At 34.6% G+C, this 21,144-nt stretch overlaps 1 protein-coding gene and 1 long non-coding RNA gene across 2 annotated transcripts in view; one reads left to right on the top strand and one right to left on the bottom strand.

Moving 5' to 3' along the window:
• The window catches only part of LOC102807711 (uncharacterized), a 54,078-nt gene that overhangs the window by 4,175 nt on the left and 28,759 nt on the right, over positions 1–21,144 (bottom strand). The window contains exons 8-20 of the mRNA XM_085495065.1: positions 20,045–20,228; positions 19,347–19,420; positions 18,615–18,672; positions 17,187–17,282; positions 16,760–16,788; positions 14,598–14,696; positions 10,105–10,230; positions 8,464–8,572; positions 7,044–7,073; positions 3,656–3,853; positions 2,342–2,520; positions 1,142–1,261; positions 355–465 (exon numbers count right to left, since the gene is read on the bottom strand). Coding sequence (XP_085351191.1) covers positions 355–465; positions 1,142–1,261; positions 2,342–2,520; positions 3,656–3,853; positions 7,044–7,073; positions 8,464–8,572; positions 10,105–10,230; positions 14,598–14,696; positions 16,760–16,788; positions 17,187–17,282; positions 18,615–18,672; positions 19,347–19,420; positions 20,045–20,228 — 1,413 coding nt within the window. The remainder of the gene's footprint in view (positions 1–354; positions 466–1,141; positions 1,262–2,341; positions 2,521–3,655; positions 3,854–7,043; positions 7,074–8,463; positions 8,573–10,104; positions 10,231–14,597; positions 14,697–16,759; positions 16,789–17,186; positions 17,283–18,614; positions 18,673–19,346; positions 19,421–20,044; positions 20,229–21,144) is intronic.
• Positions 12,421–13,344, top strand: LOC144345455 (uncharacterized). Its single transcript, XR_013419375.2, has 2 exons — positions 12,421–12,715; positions 13,211–13,344. It is a non-coding gene; the product is annotated as an uncharacterized LOC144345455 (long non-coding RNA).

Here is a 21,144-nt window from a genome sequence, read left to right as displayed (position 1 = left end):
TAAACTTTGTTTAGTAGTAGTTCCATGATTCACTTCCTGTTTTCAGCATTATTATGTATGTTACACCAACAGCTTCATGTTAGCACAAGTATAATATAAGATACTGGTTTGGAGTCTCATATTTAAGCTACTAAAACTTTTGTATAACTCATTATGTATGCAATTCAAATTGGATTTTTCAAAGCACAAGGTATATCAGCCAATCAGCTGTTAACATCATCTAAGATGTTTCATTGTAATGTATTGTGAGAGGGGGGGACAGGTAAACATCACATCACAAGCAAACAACAACATACGCATGTACAATGTCAATTCTCAGAGCAGAAACAATCTATGGTAACCATGGAAACATACCTGTGGATCTCTAACTTTCTCCAAATCTAACGGTTGCTTTCTGTGGTCCATTTGATTAACTGGTGCCCCTGCTCCAGGTCTCCCCCACATTTGGTCCATGGTCTGGAGATGCTGAAGCAGCAAGAATGATATGATTAACTTGCAATTCAGCTTATAATGTGAATCGCGCCATCACATGTACATGCAACACACTCAAATCTCACATCAGGGAGATAAAGATTAATGGGAATGTGCCACATGTACGAAGTAATTATTTCACAAATACAAATGATCTCCAGGTAGTAGAACGCAGTTAATTTTGAATGTAACTGGTTACAAGAAGATGCCTACTAGTAATAGTTTTGGAATTTCATGTACAAATAACTTTGCAGAAAAAAAAAAAATGTTTCAACTAAGTGTGACATACACATTTCTTAGTTTGTCCAAATTTACAGATTGAACTTAAATATCCAACTGAGTCAAGAGAACCATTTCCAACCAACTAGATTGGAAGATAGATGTAGCTCTTTTTGACCAAGAGGTACTCGTAATAAGACTAAAATTTTAGTGCAAATGTTGTAGATATAGCACTTCATGTTTAAGAGTTGCATGTGCCACCCAGCTCTTATTGTGCAAGTCATTTTTGCATGCAATGTCTAGCTAACAAATATCATTCATAAGATGTATTAAGATGTTTTATTTAGTGAGACACACGTATTTAATGACAGCAACAGCTGTGTTTCATATCTAAGCGCATATAGACCAGTTCTTGTCAACCAGAAAAATCACTGCGCATTTGTTTACCAACCTTTTCATTAAGCAATGCTGATTGTTTTTTATCCACGTTTTGTTGTTTGGATCTTTCAAATGCTTGTCGCTCTAAATCAGTGTGATAATCTGGATATCGATCCCGACGAATATCAAGCCTCTGTGAGCGTAACAAAAAGAGAAAAATTGTTTTTTAATTTTTGACAGTAATATAAATATGTACATGTATGTGACAAAATAAAGGAATTATGAAAAAAGGCTTTGTGAGAAATACGGTTAACAGAAATTGTTGTTATATATAAGTCATATACTGTAGAATACTTTATTTTCGCTTGGAATTTATTTTTGCTATTTTCGCTGAAGGGATGATTCCGTGAAAATAAAATCCAGCGAATATACTTTTTTTCCTATATTTCACATTAAACTCATCAAAAAACAGTGAAAATAAATTCCATACAAAACGCCCAAAAAGCCTTTTCAGCGAAAATTAATTCCAGCGAAAATAAAGTATTCCACAGTATAACAATTTTAACCAATCAGCACTTGAATAGACAGTCACATGATCAATCATGTGATGATGATACAAATTATTTATTTTTACATCAGGTGATCACAGTCTGTTAGTTAGGTGAATTATGTCACAAAGAAATAAAACTCATGATGCACTGGGCCATTCTTGCACCACCATTTATCTGTATATTATGATGATGGAACAAGACCACTGTAAAATACTTTATTTTAGCTGGAATTAATTTTCGCTGAAAAGACTTTTTGCCTGTTTTGTATGGAATTTATTTTCATTGAATCTTGATGAGTTGAATGTGAAATATTGGAAAAAAAGTATATTCGCTGGATTTTATTTTCACTGAATTATTCCTTCAGCGAAAATAGCGAAAATTAATTCCAAGCGAAAAATAAAGTATTTTACAGTAATCACAATTGGTTACTCGGCCTTAAAAATTAGTAACAGTAATTTTCATGTTTTGGGAAGGCGTAATAATTTTTCTGAAATGAATTTGATGAACATAACTTTTTGTGAGATACATGAACATACAAACATTTGATGGAGCTATTCCCGGGGCAACCATTACTGATGAAAACAAAAGCAAACAAACAAACATCTCTATTATGAGAATGGTGATACAAGTTAACTTTGACACTCTGAGTGGTTGTTAAAAACCAGCCAATTAAATTGAGTGAAATGTTTCATGTGACAGACATGAGCCAATCAAATACTTACATGTGATACTATATCTGAAGTTTGTTTATGATGTGGTTGCATGGTTCCAGTGATTGGGTCCTTTTTGGGATTACCGACCTGACCTCTTCGTACCCAGTCAGCAACTTCCTCCCCAGAGTTTGCCTTCAGTTGTACTTCCTGTTCATGACGAATTTGTTGTTGTGTATGCATTTCTTTCTCTGAAGAGGAATACAAAACAAAATACAGAAAAATTAATAATATTTTCAAAATATACTGTGCTAGTGAGACTATTGGCAATAATATTTTTTAACTGCTCTCCTAGTGTTCTAAATACTGTGCAGGGAAGATTGTTGGAAACAATATTTTCAAATACCATGCGAAAGAGACTGTTGGCAACAATATTTTCAAATAGTATGCTTGGAAACTTGGCAACAATGATTCCAAATCTTTTAAATACTATGCAAAGTGACTGTTGCCAAGAGTGTTTTTAAATACCATGCTAGAAACACTTGATAACAATGCTTCAAATACTATGCTATGCTATGGAGACTGTTGCCAACAATGTTTTTAAATATCATGCTGGGGAGACTGTTGGCAACAATGTTTTTAAATATCATGCTGGGGAGACTGTTGGCAACAATGTTTTTAAATATCATGCTGGGGAGACTGTTGGCAACAATGTTTTCTAATACCATGCTAGGGAGACTGTTGGCAACATAATTGTTTTCTACTACTATGCTAGGAAGACAGATGGCAACAATATTTTCAAATAGTATGCTTGGAAACTTGGCAACAATGATTCCAAATCTTTTAAATACTATGCGAAAGTGACTGTTGCCAAGAGTGTTTTTAAATACCATGCTAGAAACACTTGATAACAATGCTTCAAATACTATGCTATGCTATGGAGACTGTTGCCAACAATGTTTTTAAATATCATGCTGGGGAGACTGTTGGCAACAATGATTTCTAATACTATGCTAGGGAGACTGTTGGCAACAATGTTTTCTAATACCATGCTGGGGAGACTGTTGACAACAATGTTTTCTAATACCATGCTGGGGAGACTGTTGGCAACAATATTTTCTAATACCATGCTAGGGAGACTGTTGGCAACAATATTTTCTAATACTATGCTAGGGAGACTGTTGGCAACAATGTTTTCTAATACCATGCTAGGGAGACTGTTGGCAACAATGTTTTCTAATACCATGCTAGGGAGACAGTTGGCAACAATTTTTTAAACTTGTGATTTAGTATCTTCCTGCTGTTTGTTAATTTTGTTACCCTGAATAAAACACACCACTAAATGGTGACATACCAGTGCCATAATAAGCAAAATAACAAACTTACGAAGTTCTTTCAGATACTCCTGCTTTGCTTGATATCTGCCAGCATTATATGGGGAGTTAATAGTTTTTGAGGTAATAGCACCAGCAGTTGTAGAAACCAGTTTACCACTGTCAGTCTTAATTGGAGCACCATTGCCAGGGCGACCCCATGGATTGTACTCTCCACTTACAGTGGGTACAGCTTCTTTGGTCACTGGCTCTGTTAACAAAATAAACATTATGTATTAACAATTAACTTTTATGAGTAACATAATTAGAGTCATGACAAATAATCTGTGTATACCATATCACAGACTATATATACTGGTCTATCCACCATGATCTTACTGATAAAGGTTCATTTCACCATGATGTGACTGATAGTAGTCCATTCCACCATGATTTGACTGATAGTGGCCATTCTACCATGATCTAACTGATAGTAGTCCACTTCACCATGATTTGACTGATAGTGGGTATTCCACAATGATCTGACTGATAATGGTCTATCCCACCATGATCTAACTGATAGTGGTCTATCCATCATGATCTGACTGATAGTGGTCAGGGCCAACACACTATGATTTGACTGATAGTGGTCTATTCCACAATGATCTGACTGAAAACGGTCCTTTCCACCATGATTTGACTGATAATGGTTCATTCCACCATGATCTAACTGATAGTGGTCTATCGATCATGATCTGACTGATAGTGGTCAGGGCCAACACACTATGATTTGACTGATAGTGGTCTATTCCACAATGATCTGACTGAAAACGGTCCTTTCCACCATGATCTGACTGATAATGGTCTATCCCACCATGATCTAACTGATAGTGGTCTATCGATCATGATCTGACTGATAGTGGTCAGGGCCAACACACTATGATTTGACTGATAGTGGTCTATTCCACAATGATCTGACTGAAAATGGTCCTTTCCACCATGATCTGACTGATAATGGTCTATCCCACCATGATCTAACTGATAGTGGTCTATCGATCATGATCTGACTGATAGTGGTCAGGGCCAACACACTATGATTTGACTGATAGTGGTCTATTCCACAATAATCTGACTGAAAACGGTCCTTTCCACCATGATTTGACTGATAATGGTTCATTCCACCCGATCTAACTGATAGTGGTCCATTCCACGATGATCTGAGTGATAATGGTTCATTCCACCATAATCTGTCTGATAATGGTTTATTCCGCCATGATCTTACTGATAATGGTTCATTCCACCATGATGTGACTGATAGTAGTCCATTCCACCATGATTTGACTGATAGTGGCCATGCTACCATGATCTAACTGATAGTAGTCCATTTCACCGTGATTTGACTGATAGTGGCTATTCCACAATGATCTGACTGATAATGGTCCATCCCACCATGATCTAACTGATAGCAGTCTATCCACCTTTATCTGACTGATGATCAGGGCCATTCCACCATGATTTGACTGATAGTGGTCCATTCTACCATGATCTAACTGATAGTAGTCCACTTCACCATGATTTGACTGATAGTGGGTATTCCACAATGATCTGACTGATAATGGTCTATCCCACCATGATCTAACTGATAGTGGTCTATCCATCATGATCTGACTGATAGTGGTCAGGGCCAACACACTATGATTTGACTGATAGTGGTCTATTCCACAATGATCTGACTGAAAATGGTCCTTTCCACCATGATCTGACTGATAATGGTCTATCCCACCATGATCTAACTGATAGTGGTCTATCGATCATGATCTGACTGATAGTGGTCAGGGCCAACACACTATGATTTGACTGATAGTGGTCTATTCCACAATGATCTGACTGAAAATGGTCCTTTCCACCATGATCTGACTGATAATGGTCTATCCCACCATGATCTAACTGATAGTGGTCTATCGATCATGATCTGACTGATAGTGGTCAGGGCCAACACACTATGATTTGACTGATAGTGGTCTATTCCACAATAATCTGACTGAAAACGGTCCTTTCCACCATGATTTGACTGATAATGGTTCATTCCACCCGATCTAACTGATAGTGGTCCATTCCACGATGATCTGAGTGATAATGGTTCATTCCACCATAATCTGTCTGATAATGGTTTATTCCGCCATGATGTGACTGATAGTAGTCCATTCCACCATGATTTGACTGATAGTGGCCATGCTACCATGATCTAACTGATAGTAGTCCATTTCACCGTGATTTGACTGATAGTGGCTATTCCACAATGATCTGACTGATAATGGTCCATCCCACCATGATCTAACTGATAGCAGTCTATCCACCTTTATCTGACTGATGATCAGGGCCATTCCACCATGATTTGACTGATAGTGGTCCATTCCACCATGATTTGACTGGTAATGGTTCATTCCACCATGATCTGACTGATAATGGTTCATTCCACAAAGATCTGACTGATTGTAGTCCATTCCACCATGATCTGACTGATAATGGTTCATTCCACCAAGATCTGACTGATTGTGGTCCATTCCACCATGATCTGACTGATAATGGTCCATTCCACCATGATCTAACTGATAGTGGTCCATCCCAATATTATTTGACTGATAATGGTTCATTCCACCATGATCTAACTGATAACGGTATATCCACCTCGATCTGACTGATGATGATCAGAGCCAACAATTTATGATTTGACTGATAATGGTATATTGTACCATGATCTAACTGATAGGGGTCCATTCCACAATGATCTGACTGATGATTGTCAGAACCAACAAACTATGATGTGACTGACAGTGGTCCATTCCACCATGATCTAACTGATAGTGGCCATTCCACCATGATCTGACTGATAATGGTCTATCCCACCATGATGTGATTAATGATGGTTAGGGCTAACAAACTATGATCTGACTGATAATGGTATATTGTACCATGATCTAACTGATAGGGGTCCATTCCACAATGATCTGACTGATGATTGTCAGGACCAACAAACTATGATTTGACTAATAGTTGTCCATTCCACAGTGTTCTGACTGATAATAAACTTTCCCACCATGATCTGACTGATAATGGTCTATCGCACCATGATGTGACTGATTGTAGTCCATTCCACCATGATCTGACTAATAATGGTTTATTCCACCATGATCTGACTGATAGTGACCATTCTACCATGATCTTACTAATAATGGTTTATTCCACCATGATTCAACAGATTCGACAACCATTCGAGTTGGACCAAAAATATTAGTGTCACACAAGAAAGTTAAATTAAATTCTACAAGATATGTAATGGTTAGTCAGAGTTTTGAGAAAAAAAAACACACACTTATTAATTAAGGAACAAACTATAGAATCTAGTGAAATATTAAAGAAAGCACTATCACCATAGTTACAATGATTGATGCATACTGTACCTGCAGCTCTTATCAAACCACGCACATTTCCTTTGAACCCAACCACCATGCAATGGAAACATGTGTGCATTAATAATTGTGACATGCAGCAATCCCACAATGCAAGTGCACAAGTGCTAGTGTTATAAATGTGAGAGATGGTGAATTATGGGAAAACAGACACCGCCCTCAGTGGTGGGAAGACCCCCTGATAACATCACAAACAGAAATTAAGTAAACAAATATTACAGTGGTTAGAGACACAAAACATTCAGATATACCATCATGTTTGCTCTATTAGTATACATAAGCCACAAATTCTATTTATTGTATGCTAGATTACAAAAATATGCCTTGATTTGACCATAGACACACCATAGTGCATGTGCTACTAATAGAACAAATACGGTACATGTATACAGGTATTTACGAAGAAAGTTAATTAACGTATTACATATTTATTGCTCTTAGACAAGTATGGGCAATACACATGCAGTCCTCGTTCTTCATTTAATGCTAAATTCCAACACTAGCATCGATCCAGAAGTGTGAATGTACATTTGGCTAAATAGTGCTGCGATGTGATCACCAATAAATGTAATGTACAATCAAAATCAGGTACGTAGAATTGTTGTACCAAATAAACTGTGATTTCAAAACTTAAGACAAAATGGTCGTCAATACGACAAATTTGATCGAATCACAAAATAAAACAACAAATGGTATGACCTAAGAGTATAGTACTTGTATGCAAACTTTCAACTGAATCAGGCAATATATTAGTGAGAAATCAGCACAGACATGAATAAAAACAAAATGGCCAGCAGGAGGCCATTTTTGTTTGAATATAATTCGACATGCACCTGTAATTCAATATGCATGATCATGCTACAAAGTTTGAATGAAATTATCCTGTTAATCTTTGAGAAATGGTTCTGGACATGTTTATAAAAATGGCCGTCAATAAAACAACCAACGGTATTACCTATGAGTAAAGAACTTGTATGCAAACTTTCAACTGAACCAGGCAATACATTAGTAAGGAATTGTTATGGACAATAAAAAGAAATTGGCTGCCAGTCACCCATTTTTGTTTGAATCTTGAAAAAATAATTATGATAAAAAGTTTGAATAAAATCAGCCTGCTCATTTCTCAGGAAGTGGTCCCAAACCTGAATTCAGAATTCAGCAATTTTGTAGAACAAAAATGGCCACCAGTCAGCTATACTTTATCAAATAGCATAAAAAATTGATGTGCATATGTAAATCACCATACATGGTCTGTGCGTAAAGTCTGATTTCGGACTAAAAATACTCAATTTATTCTAACCCTGATTCTACACCTAATTTCTATGCTTCGGATTAAGTACAAGATTATTGAATATTGGTAGAAAATCGACAATCACTACAATTTAATATTTGAATGATTGTAATAACTTACCTCCAGTTTTAGCTTGTTCCATTGTTATTTTCATCCTGGTGATCTTTTCACCTTTTTCATCAATGTGCTGACCACCACCTCCATAAGGCTTTGTTTCTAATGAAACACCCTAAACAAAGAACACATTTTAAAATTATTACCCAGAATTTAGTTCATAAATAATAAATAGTATGTAACACTATGATATAAATGTTATTTGAGGTTATTACAAAGATAACACAAAATATGCACAAAGACAGTATAGCTGGAGTAATGACCAACGTGCAGCCATCATTAGAACAGATTCAGCGAACTTCTTTGTGTGGGGTCTTGTAAAACCCTGGTGGCAGCCATGTTTGTTTATTATTAGAGGATGCTTATGTGTGTAATCATTTCATATTTAGAATTCGCATTTCCTAATATGGTAGGATGTAAAATTATGGCATGCTGTAACTTATGGTGCTGCGATGACAGATGTTTAATAATATACAATTATGATATTTATCATATTTAACTCGCCTGGAATCCAGCTAGCACACTCAACACTGACCTAGTGAATCGATATACACCTACGTAGTCGGCACAGAATCATCACTGATTGGCTGACATCAGTAAATTAACATGGAAACTCGCATACACAGACTGAACCATACCTAAGGCAAGCCTACAACACTCACTATTCATTATTGTATTATTTCTTGATTTTTAGATCTAGAGTCTTACGATTATAGACGACATCTATAGTCTAATATCGAACATGAGTTCATACACACATCAATCAAACATATTTAACTGCTGATATGACAGAATTGCAGTGAACGCTTGGAAATGTTTGATCATTTTTACAGAAATGAAATAGATTGTCGTTGCACTCAAAACAGCAATATCCACGTAACTCATACTTTGGGAATGTATAGGAAAAACAGCCTGAGACGATAAATCTACTGTTTCTTTAACAGAATTGGTATTTCTAGAAACGTATGCGATGTGATCATCTTGGAATGCATGTGATCTTTTTCATACCAGTGGTAAATCTTAATCTTATAAATCATTGTATACGTTTGTTTTTGTTTATATCTTTCAAGTTTAAAGGGCGACAGTTGTCCTGTCGCATCCTGTTCGATATGGAACTTATAGTGACGTATACAACGCATGTAAAATACATTGATTATTTTAAATGAACTTCAAACACGCGCTGCACGACGACAACCGTGCTTTAACGACACACCAGTGTGATTTATTCATCTTGACTCACTACTTGAATATTGAGTACAATTGTATGTAGAAATTGCTTATACATAAAAGAAAACTAAGTGTCACCAACAATTGGACACAAATAATCGCTGAAACACAAGTTTTATTTACTACTTATTTATTTTTCTCCCAATAGTCAAACACTTAAGTTTTATTTAATGTTAACATTTAAATTATAGAAAATGTTACAAGATAATATTACTAGTTTAATTATCACTGATTTCACTCTCCAGGGAAAAACTATTGAAAAAAATGCATTCTACAATACAATATGGATAACCCGTTTAAAATCCGGAGGAAGCTGCAGGATTTTATAAAACAAATGGATGCAGGCTGAAATCAAGGCGAAAAAAATAATAATAAAAAAAAAGTATGCTATCGAGTAATTTTCTTAAGGTTGTAACTTACCACTGTATCTCTGTCAACTATTTCTCTAACTCCAAGGCTGTCTCCCCACTTGTACCTTCTGACATTCCCATTTGAATCCCTCTCCGGTGCACCAAAACCTTTACCCCATGGATTGTACTTATTTTCCTGAAGAAACAAATATTTAAAACGTATTAAATTTGAAATTCTAGTAAAGCTTAAACAAGATTCATGCTTTGCAAATTCAATTCTCTTCATAGCCACTAGGTGGCTCTCTCTATATGTTTAGATCAAATCTGAAATTAATATATATATGTTGTGTTTATAACCAGACAACATTCTGCAGGTCATGCTCTCTTTCTTTGTAGTCTAGATTTGGAGATTATAATTGGCAATCAATGGTATTTGGTAGCAGATATAAGACCAACCTCTCTTGGGAAAATTTGCATATTTGGAGAGTCATAATAACTGAGCATACAACAACACTACAAACTAACACAGATTGAAGAGCTAACAAAAGTTAGTATTGTATTTCTGAATGGTTACCAAAATCTTACAATGTCTGAAATAAAACGATCTATATAGCGTGTGTGAATATATATTGTAAATCCTGAGCACAATCACTCATAACTTTGACCAAAAAAAGATGAGATTTGTAGAATTTCTTTTTCTGCAATTTTCAAACCCAGAAAATAATCTAATCAACAATCTGTTTATGCTTAGTGCTTCATAAATATGTGAACTTAAAATCACCAATTCTGTACTGAATGAGTATTGTTGTGATGTAATGCAAATTAAATAATTTACATATGCATGAATAATTGCCATACTGCAATGTAAGCCCCATACATTGTAGTGTTAACTGCCCTACTGTTGTGTAAGCTGCCACACTGTAGAGTATTATGTCATATTGAGGTGTAACTGCCACACTAGGGTAATACATGTATGTCATATTGTGGTGTAAACTGCCCTACTGTTGTGTAAGCTGCCACACTGTAGTGTATTATGTCATATTGAGATGTAACTGCCACACTAGGGAAATATGTCATATTGTGGTGTAAACTGCCCTACTGTTGTGTAAGCTGCCACACTGTAGTGTATTATGTCATATTGAGGTGTAATTGCCACACTGTTGTGTAAGCTGCCACACTGTAGTGTATTATGCCATATTGAGGTGTAACTGCCACACTAGGGTAACATGTTGTATTGTGGTGTAAACTGCCCTACTGTTGTGTAAGCTGCCACACTGTAGTGTATTATGTCATATTGAGGTATAACTGCCACACTGTTGTGTAAGCTGCCACACTGTAGTGTATTATGTCACATTGAGGTATAACTGCCACACTAGGGTAATATGTCATATTGTGGTGTAAACTGCCCTACTGTTGTGTAAGCTGCCACACTGTAGTGTATTATGTCATATTGAGGTGTAACTGCCACACTGTTGTGTAATCTGCCACACTGTAGTGTATTATGTCATATTGAGATGTAACTGCCACACTAGGGTAATATGTCATATTGTGGTGTAAACTGTCCTACTGTTGGGTAAGCTGCCATAGTGTAGTGTATTATGTCATACTGAGGTGTAACTGCCACACTAGGGTAATATGTCATATTGTGGTGTAAACTGCCCTACTGTTGTGTAAGCTGCCACACTGTAGTGTATTATGTCATATTGAGGTGTAATTGCCACACTGTTGTGTAAGCTGCCATAGTGTAGTGTATTATGTCATATTGAGATGTAACTGCCACACTAGTGTAATATGTCATATTGTGGTGTAAACTGCCCTACTGTTGTGTAAGCTGCCACACTGTAGTGTATTATGTCATATTGAGGTGTAACTGCCACACTAGGGTAATATGTCATATTGTGGTGTAAACTGCCCTACTGTTGGGTAAGCTGCCATAGTGTAGTGTATTAAGTCATATTGAGGTGTAACTGCCACACTAGGGTAATATGTCATATTGTGGTGTGAACTGCCCTACTGTTGTGTAAGCTGCCACACTGTAGTGTATTATGCCATATTGAGGTGTAACTGCCACACTAGGGTAATATGTAATATTGTGGTGTAAACTGCCCTACTGTTGGGTAAGCTGCCACACTGTAGTGTATTATGTCATACTGAGATGTAACTGCCACACTAGGGTAATATGTCATATTGTGGTGTAAACTGCTCTACTGTTGTGTAAGCTGCCACACTGTAGTGTATTATGCCATATTGAGGTGTAACTGCCACACTAGGGTAATATGTAATATTGTGGTGTAAACTGCCCTACTGTTGGGTAAGCTGCCATAGTGTAGTGTCATATCGAGGTGCAATCTGATTAAAATCTGATGTAGTGTACGGGCTTTAATTATTTTGGCTATAAACTTATTTTAATTTTATTTTTTATTACTTTTGTTATTAATGCCCTTTTATTTTATTATTTTACTTTGATTTTGATTTTGTGATTTTTTTTAATTCCGCCCTACCTACATCTGAACCGATGCCTATGTAACGAGATTTCAACGAGACCCACTATCGACGATTTTAGTCAACGAATCACAAACCTCCTTCTATAGCGCACATGATGACGTCACCGGGCAGAGCCTGGTGGCAAACACACAAATAAAATGGCGGATTATACCGACCGAGAAAAACACGGCTTTTCGGTAAGTTTATCATTGTCAAATGCAACGAAAGTCATTTTTATGTTAATATTGTGGCTCGAATGGTTCAACTTTAGATCGTTATTTTGCATAGTTATTCTGGGAGTGACGATTTTGTTTCCACCGGTTCGACCGAACACCAGTGTCTTTTTCCAGTCGCCTGCCCTGGAGACGGGTGATTTTTTTGTTGACAATCGGGCCAAAATCGTCTACGGTATTGAAGCCTTAGCTGTAAATATTCATCAAATTGTATCAACATTTTGTACATTATACAATAACACTTTATTAAAGTAATTGAGCTGAATTGGACTGGAATAAAATATTTTTTATTTGGAACACATCGCAATTGATCAGAAAATATTGTTTTGCTCCAATTTTCTGCGTCGATGCCGTGGGCCGGTGACCGCTATACAATTTAAAATCAGTTTGCATTGTTTACTATAGCTGTTTACAGTGTTCTAATCATTACGATTTACTTTTTTTTTGCTTCCATTCTAGATAATTATGCTCAGTGATGTAAAATTGAAGCGATGACTGAATGAACGAACCTTGGCTGGCGAAGATGTATCTGGAAGTGTACACATTTGTTGGAAGTGACAAAAATATTCAATGAAATGACAAAAATTGTAAAATGCTGTGGAATTTCTTTCTCAAATAAAAATATACTAGCAATTTTCTATTAATGGTTTATTCAAGTGGGCAAAATATAAATGTACAGAAAGATTGCCCGTATACACTGAAAAGTAAGCAACCGACAGCCTGTATAAAAGGGGGACTGTGATTGGCTGTTACTTACGCGAGATTTGAACGGGACTTACATAGGCGTCGGATCAGATGTAGGTAGGGCGGAATTAAAAAAAAATCAAAATCAAAGTAAAATAATAAAATAAAAGGGCATTAATAACAAAAGTAAAAAAAAATAAAATTAAAACAAGTTTATAGCCAAAATAATTAAAGCCCGTACACTACATCAGATTTTAATCAGATTGATCGAGGTGTAACTGCCACACTAGGGTAATATGTAATATTGTGGTGTGAACTGACATACTATAGATAAATAAGCCAATATACTGTAGCATAAAAGGTACTATATTAGGGTCACAGCCACATACAGTACTCTGTGTATAGTAAATTGATGGTATTAAATATGCATATTTAATTTTTTTAGACAAGCCAGTTGATGAGAAACACAAATCCACAGTCGTGAATAAAAGCCTGTAATATAAAACTGCATGCATAGAAAGCAAAGATAAGTCACAACAAAATGGAAGTCTAGCATGCAAGTTAAGAACTAACCACAGCCACATGTGTTATAATGATCATGCAGTATGACTACCGGGTGGTACGGGTCATATGGCAAAGGTCATTCCAGTTCACAATTTGTATATTGGCTAACATTAAAGCGGGGGAGTCGTCACCTGCGCATGCGTCAGATGGCCATAGCATGTCATTGTTTACAAACAAGCGTCTACCCATGAGCCTTAGCGTTCTTACGTGTGTTGTTATCATCGCTTGGGACTCAATTCCCGTGCGTGCGCAGGTGACGACCCTCCCGCTTTAAAAGTTATAAAAGTTTATTATTATTAAAAAGCAAAGACTAGTTTCGGTTTTAAAAATTTATGCATTTAACATTGAGGAGGTTTTTTTGTAATCTATTAACAAAACCAAAAATATTAAAATTTCATTTATTTTTAATTTGGTCTTACTTTAGTAATACAGGGAATATTTCTTTTTAACTAAGGGGCTTGAAAGAAGATGGTAGTTGGCATGTCCCCCTAACTAACTCAAAAATAATTTGGTAAATAAGCAATTATGCAGCCGCATCACACATGTAACACAAATAAAACTAGAAACAAATCTTCATGTTATACAGGGCTGCACTTGCCTGAGAATGATCAGCTTCCATATCGGGGCTCCTTTCCTCCGAGCTCCTGTCATTATAGCCATTGTTACCATTAATGGGAGTGATGTCCCATAATATTGGCTGCAATAAACGCCACATAAACTGAAATTTGTCTTGCATGAGAACTTAATGTGGCAAACAGCGCCCTCTGGTGGCGTAATTTCATTTTCCATTATTATTTTGTTTTTCATTTGTAGCTTTACTTTGCGATTTGAACTTCATAAACACAGATTTGGGGGAATTGTAATATTCCAGGAAAAAATATTTTTTCTTTCTGTTTGTTAGTAATTTTAGGTTATTAGAACAGTTATATCGGGAATTTAAAGATCTATTAGTATTTGGGAAAGGAGGAAATATTTTGTTTTAATTTCTGGTAAACATCATGTTTTAGAACAAAAGTATTTTTGAACCATCAGGTTGTCATATATGGTAACCTTATTTATTTCGGATGAAGGAAGATAGGAAAGATTGGAACACACTACGGCTTACACCTTACACCCAAGCATTGACAAACTTGTTAACTTTGATTCAAGTGACAGTGTATGAATTTTTAATGTACACTGATCAAATCATATGTTTTTACTAAATAAAGCATAATTATCATTGTTATTATACATAACTATAATTATGAGTTTAAAAATACAATAATTTCTGGTATCTGCATTACCAGTAAATAAATATGATTAGATTCTGTTTGACTCTAACCCTTATCAGCTGATCAATGTGTAAACACAACAAAAAATTACTTTTATCAAAAGATCATCTCAAAATATACTTCAGTTTTTTAAAATGAAATTTGAATCAAACTTTGAAATTTGCTAATCACAGGACTACATTACGTAATTAGAATGAAATTAAATATCAACAGCAGATATCAATGAGTTTTGTAAATGTGCACCAGTTCTTCTCCTGAAAAACATTAGATTGATCAATTCTATTGTGGCTGCATGCAATATTACTAGGTTGGCTTTACAAATACATATACCAGACCGCTTTAATCTTCTAAGACTTTCATCTCAACCCAACAAAAATAAAATATTTCTGATTAACCTGCTGTGTGAACTTGTTGCGTTAAAGAGAACTTTTCTTCACTATTTATCAATATCAGAAATTAACATTTTAAAAACAGCTAGGTGAGCTAAATTTTTTTCCTGATCAATTTTTGTTGAACTTATATTTAATACCGGTAAGTTCAATGATATGTAATTCTAATTGTTACACCATGACTATTGGAATTTATTTGAAAATTAATAAACAGAAATATTATGTTGTTATGTGTTATGTGTCAGTAAACTATGTTGACAATGCTAATGTTAGTGGATAAACCTGAGACATTGACAAATGTTGATCAGTTACAAAAAAATGTTTCATCTATATTAGTATGACAATTCCAGCATCAGTTTGTTGTCAGGTGTTGTGAGACAATGACCATGTTGACAAAATGTTGGCCAAGATGGCAGTGAAAAAGTTGTGGAAGGATACAATGGCAGTGAATGGGTTGTGAAAGGAAACCTTGGCAATGAATTGGCCAGTGTAGGGCTGAGATAAACAACCACTGGCAATTAATACATGAAATATTGTCAGGTATTGTGAGATAATGAAACATGTTGACAGAATGTTGACCAGTCACAAACAATGTTTTATCTCTATTAATATAACAATTCCACCATTAGTTTGTGAAATGTTGTGTGTCAATAACCACATGTTGACAAAATGCTGATCAGATCATTAATATAACAAATCCATAAGCAATATCCCTTCATGTATTGTGAGACAATAATGACATGTTGACAAATCCATTGTTGCTCAGTAACAAAACTTGCTTCATCCCTATTATATAATATTTCCATAATTATTTTTTTGTTAAGTGTTGTGAGACAATAATGACATGTTGATAAAATGTTGACCAGTCACAAAAATTGTTTCAAGTCTATTAATATAACAATTCCATCAGCAATATATCAAAATGTGAGACATTGCTGACAAAATGTGAAAAGGCTATGGAAAGATACAATGGTAGTGAAAGGGTTGTGGAAGGAAACAATGGCAGTGAAATGGTTGTGGAAGGATATGGCAATGAATTATCCAGTGAAGGGTTGGGGTAAACACTGAATTATTGATAGATGAATATTTACTTTACTTACCTTCTCTATGTCACCCTGAGATGGATTTTCTATAAAAAAAATTGAAATAATGTTAGTAGTATTATTAGCAGCAGTGTTGTGTCACTGTGTGTATGTTCAATATTTATGGGGTGTAAGGCTCCAAATTTTACGACAAAATATACATGTGGCGAAACATAATGTCATTTGCGTAAATTAAATGCGTTAAATACTGTAAAATACTTTATTTTCGCTTAGGATTAATTTCCGCTATTTTCGCTGTGGTAATGATTCAGGGAAAATAAAATCCAGCGAATATATATATTTTTTCCGATATTTTACATTCAACTTGTCAAAAATCAGTGAAAAATAAATTCCATACAAAACACACAAAACGTTTTTTTCAGTGAAAATTAATTCCAGCTAAAATAAAGTATTTTAAAGTATACCATACAGACTACTGACTTACTTGAATCAGATATGAGTGATGGGTGTTTGAAAGAAATATTCCTCTGTTCCAAGTGGTTATTGGTAAGAGTAAGTGCACGACCAGCTTTGACTCGACCTACATTTTTGTATCAAACAGAAAATAACCAATCAAACAAAAGCACTCTACAATAAATGTGCTTATTTGTGTACTACCGCCTGATTGGCTGCTGGAAAATTATACAATTATTTAATTATTCATTTATTTGACATAATGCACACATGGATGCACAGATGGACAGAACCCACATTAACAAGCACATCTACAAAAGTTGGTTTTAAATATGGGCACAACATGCTAATATATTTAATGATTTCTAAATATGGAAGTGTCATGACTAAATATTGGTACAACTTGCTAAATTATAAAATTATTTCTAAATATGGAAATGTCATGACTAAATATGGTCAGAACATGCTAATATATTAAATTATTTCTAAATAAGGAAATGCCATTTCTAAATATTGGTACAACTTGCTAAATTATAAAATTATTTCTAAATATGGAAATGCCATGACTAAATATGGTCAGAACATGCTAATATATTAAATGATTTCTAAATATGGAAATGCCATGACTAAATATGGGCACAACATGCTAATATATTAAATGATTTCTAAATATGGAAATGTCATGACTAAATATGGGAACAACATGTTAATGTGTAAATGATTTCTAAATATGGAAGTGCCATGAGTAAATATAGGCACAACATGCTAAATTATAAAATGATTTTCTAAATATGGAAGTGTCATGACCAATTATGGGCACAACATGCTAATATGTAAAATGATTTCTAAATATGGAAATGTCATGACTAAATATGGGCACAACATGCTAATATATTAAATTATTTCTAAATATGGAAATGTCATGACTAAATATGGGAACAACATGTTAATGTGTAAATGATTTCTAAATATGGAAGTGCCATGAGTAAATATAGGCACAACATGCTAAAATATAAAATGATTTTCTAAATATGGAAGTGTCATGACCAATTATGGGCACAACATGCTAAATTATAAAATGATTTCTAAATATGAAAGTGTCATGACTAATTATGGGCACAATATGCTAATATGTAAAATGATTTCTAAATATGGAAATGTCATGACTAAATATGGGCACAACATGCTAATATATTAAATTATTTCTAAATATGGAAATGTCATGACTAAATATGGGAACAACATGTTAATGTGTCAATGATTTCTAAATATGGAAATGCCAAAAGTAAATATAGGCACAACATGCTAAAATATAAAATGATTTCTAAATATGGAAATGTCATGACTAATTATGGGCACAACATGCTAATGTGTAAAATGATTTCTAAATATGGAAGTGCCTTGACTAAATATGGTAGTAGATGATAAAATTCATAAAAGATATGGTCAGAATACTCACCAGATTCTGTTTTAATGGGTGCTCCAGCTCCTGGCTTACCAAAAGGATTGTATCCCAACTGTAGATAATAAATCAAAGGCAGACAAAGCAGTTAATCCAGTTTGACAACTTTAATCCATCCTGACAGGTGTGACAAGTTTCAGCTGCACCTGCTTTTTGATCTCCTAATCTCACTTAATCCCCTCTACTCTACATTTAAATTAGATTGAAATCCAGACACTCTAATTTTCAACAACCAAAAAATGTTAGACTTATCGTAAGAAGAAAATAATTATTGCTTTTGCTCTCAAAACGTCACGTTTCTGTAAACTTGGAACTCGGAGCAGGTAAACTACAGGTGCAGACATTTTTTAGTTTTGCCAACAAATTCATTGCAATTTGGAGTGGTTTTACAGGGTTATGTTTCAGTATTTATTCTCTGTTTGTTCTTGTTCCAACTATTTGTTTGCTTTTGCTTCAGCTTTGTACCAAAATTTCACTTACAAAGAAAAATATTTGTTGTCAGGTTTTTGAATTCCCACAAAACAGATCTAGACATTAACGTTTTTAGTTGGATATATATTTGGTAAATTTTATGAATAAATAATCTTAAATTTTTACCAAAATAAAAAAAAAATTCTGTTTTCTCGAACATTCACAAATTTTAATACATTGTGCAGTAGACATTAATGAAGTGTTAATATACAACAATAGTTGCTAAGCAACACTTGTAAATAATATGCAGAAACTCACCATTTCCCGTTCTGATAACTTGTCATTATATTTCTCAATTTCTCGCTGCGTTCTGTGTTCAAGTGATAGATTCTCTGTGGATACAATAAAAACAATATATCACTCTTTATAGTTGCCATGGCAATTTGAAAATTGTTTTCTCAAATATCTGACTTTTAAAAGTTTAGTTTTTTTCACATAAAAACAAATTTAACTTTTATCACGCGCTACAAAATAAACCTGCATAATTGTTTCCATATTCTACAAAGAAATCAGATCAAGACCTTTAGCTAATGGAAAATTAGGTTCATTTTGTCCAAAATTATGAAAAACACATAAAAATGTGTAAAATGTGTAAAATTAAGGTGGGACAGAGACAGGTTGCATGGCTATATACCGGTACTCTTCTAGATGCTCAATTTTTCCATTCCAAACTCAAACATCCTGAGATGATTCTGTCACAAACTGTTTGTACTCATTGTCGTGCAGAGCATATTTTAATTTTGAGTAAACGAATTTGTATTTTACAGACATTGTATGCATCGTTATGAGTTCTATATCGAACACAATGCAATAATGTGACCACCAATAAATGTGTATATATGCACGAATCAGCGAATAATGTGTTGTGAACTAGCCACGAACAAGTAATTAGTATGCACAGAATATCATGATGGAATAAACCCAGCAGGGTAAATTAGGAACAGTTTCTAACTTACCTAACTCATTGTGGTATTTCCTAGCTAGTTGGACTTCAGTAGTATATCGTTTATGGTTGTTAATCGTGCTAAATCCGGCCTTGCCAACTTGAAAATGAATCTCTTTATCAGATCTGATATTTGTCTTAAGCTTACCAGAGTCTGTCCGTAATGGAGCACCAGCACCTGGTTTGCCAAATTCTAACTGCAATATTAAGAATAAAATATTGATGAGGTTTGATTTTAATATTTTATATTATTAGTTATGATTTGCTACAGACTCCTGCCACAATTTAGGTATTCTTTCTTGAATAGTTTTTAATAGACGCTACTTTACATAGTTTACGTTTTGAGCGCCATTGTCAATTTTTGTCACCATCTACAAAATTTGGTATAGTCTGCTCCTTCGCATACGAAATGTTGATCAAAATTGAACAAAAACTAAAAGCAATATTTGAAATTGTGTCAGCACTAGCATTTGCAATTTGGACTTACCAAAAAAAAAAAAAAAAAAAAAAAAAGTCACGAGAGACAACCGTGAAATTCAAAGTCCAGAACTGTCATATATATTATCAAAAACATATTATAAAAAAAAATATTTGAAACTGTATGTATGGTCCAAAAGAATTATGAAATTTGGTGAAACTTTTACAAAATAGATTTGTAAACAGCATTTCCAATATTGTAGCAAGAGGGCTGAAACATTAATCGGTTTAGTGAACACTTTTTTGATATCTCCATGCAGAAACACAAAATTCCAGCAGCAACCATGCACACGTGACACCTGTTTGTCTCAGACAACAACAATCTATAATTGAACCATCATGCAGATCATTCTAGAAACTTTAAAAAGCATATTCACATATTTTTTTGTTGTAAAATTGTTCATACACCACATATACAAGTTCTTTTCATGTTGTTGAAGCGGAAGGGTCACCTGCTTATGCATGGGAATTGAGTCCCCAGCGATGATAACAACATACTTTAAAAATGCGAAAGCATAAGGCAGACACTTATTTGTAAAAATAACACGTTATGGCAGTCTGTCACATGCACAGGTGGCAACTCCCTCGCTTTAATTATTATTGTTGAAAAAAATGAATTGTTTGCTACTCAGTTGT

Source organism: Saccoglossus kowalevskii, chromosome 21 (assembly GCF_978046115.1).
Source record: "Saccoglossus kowalevskii chromosome 21, keSacKowa6.1, whole genome shotgun sequence".
Taxonomy (NCBI): Eukaryota; Metazoa; Hemichordata; class Enteropneusta; family Harrimaniidae; genus Saccoglossus; species Saccoglossus kowalevskii.
The sequence above is the reverse complement of the archived record's forward strand: the minus strand, read 5'-3'. Positions and strand labels throughout refer to the sequence as shown.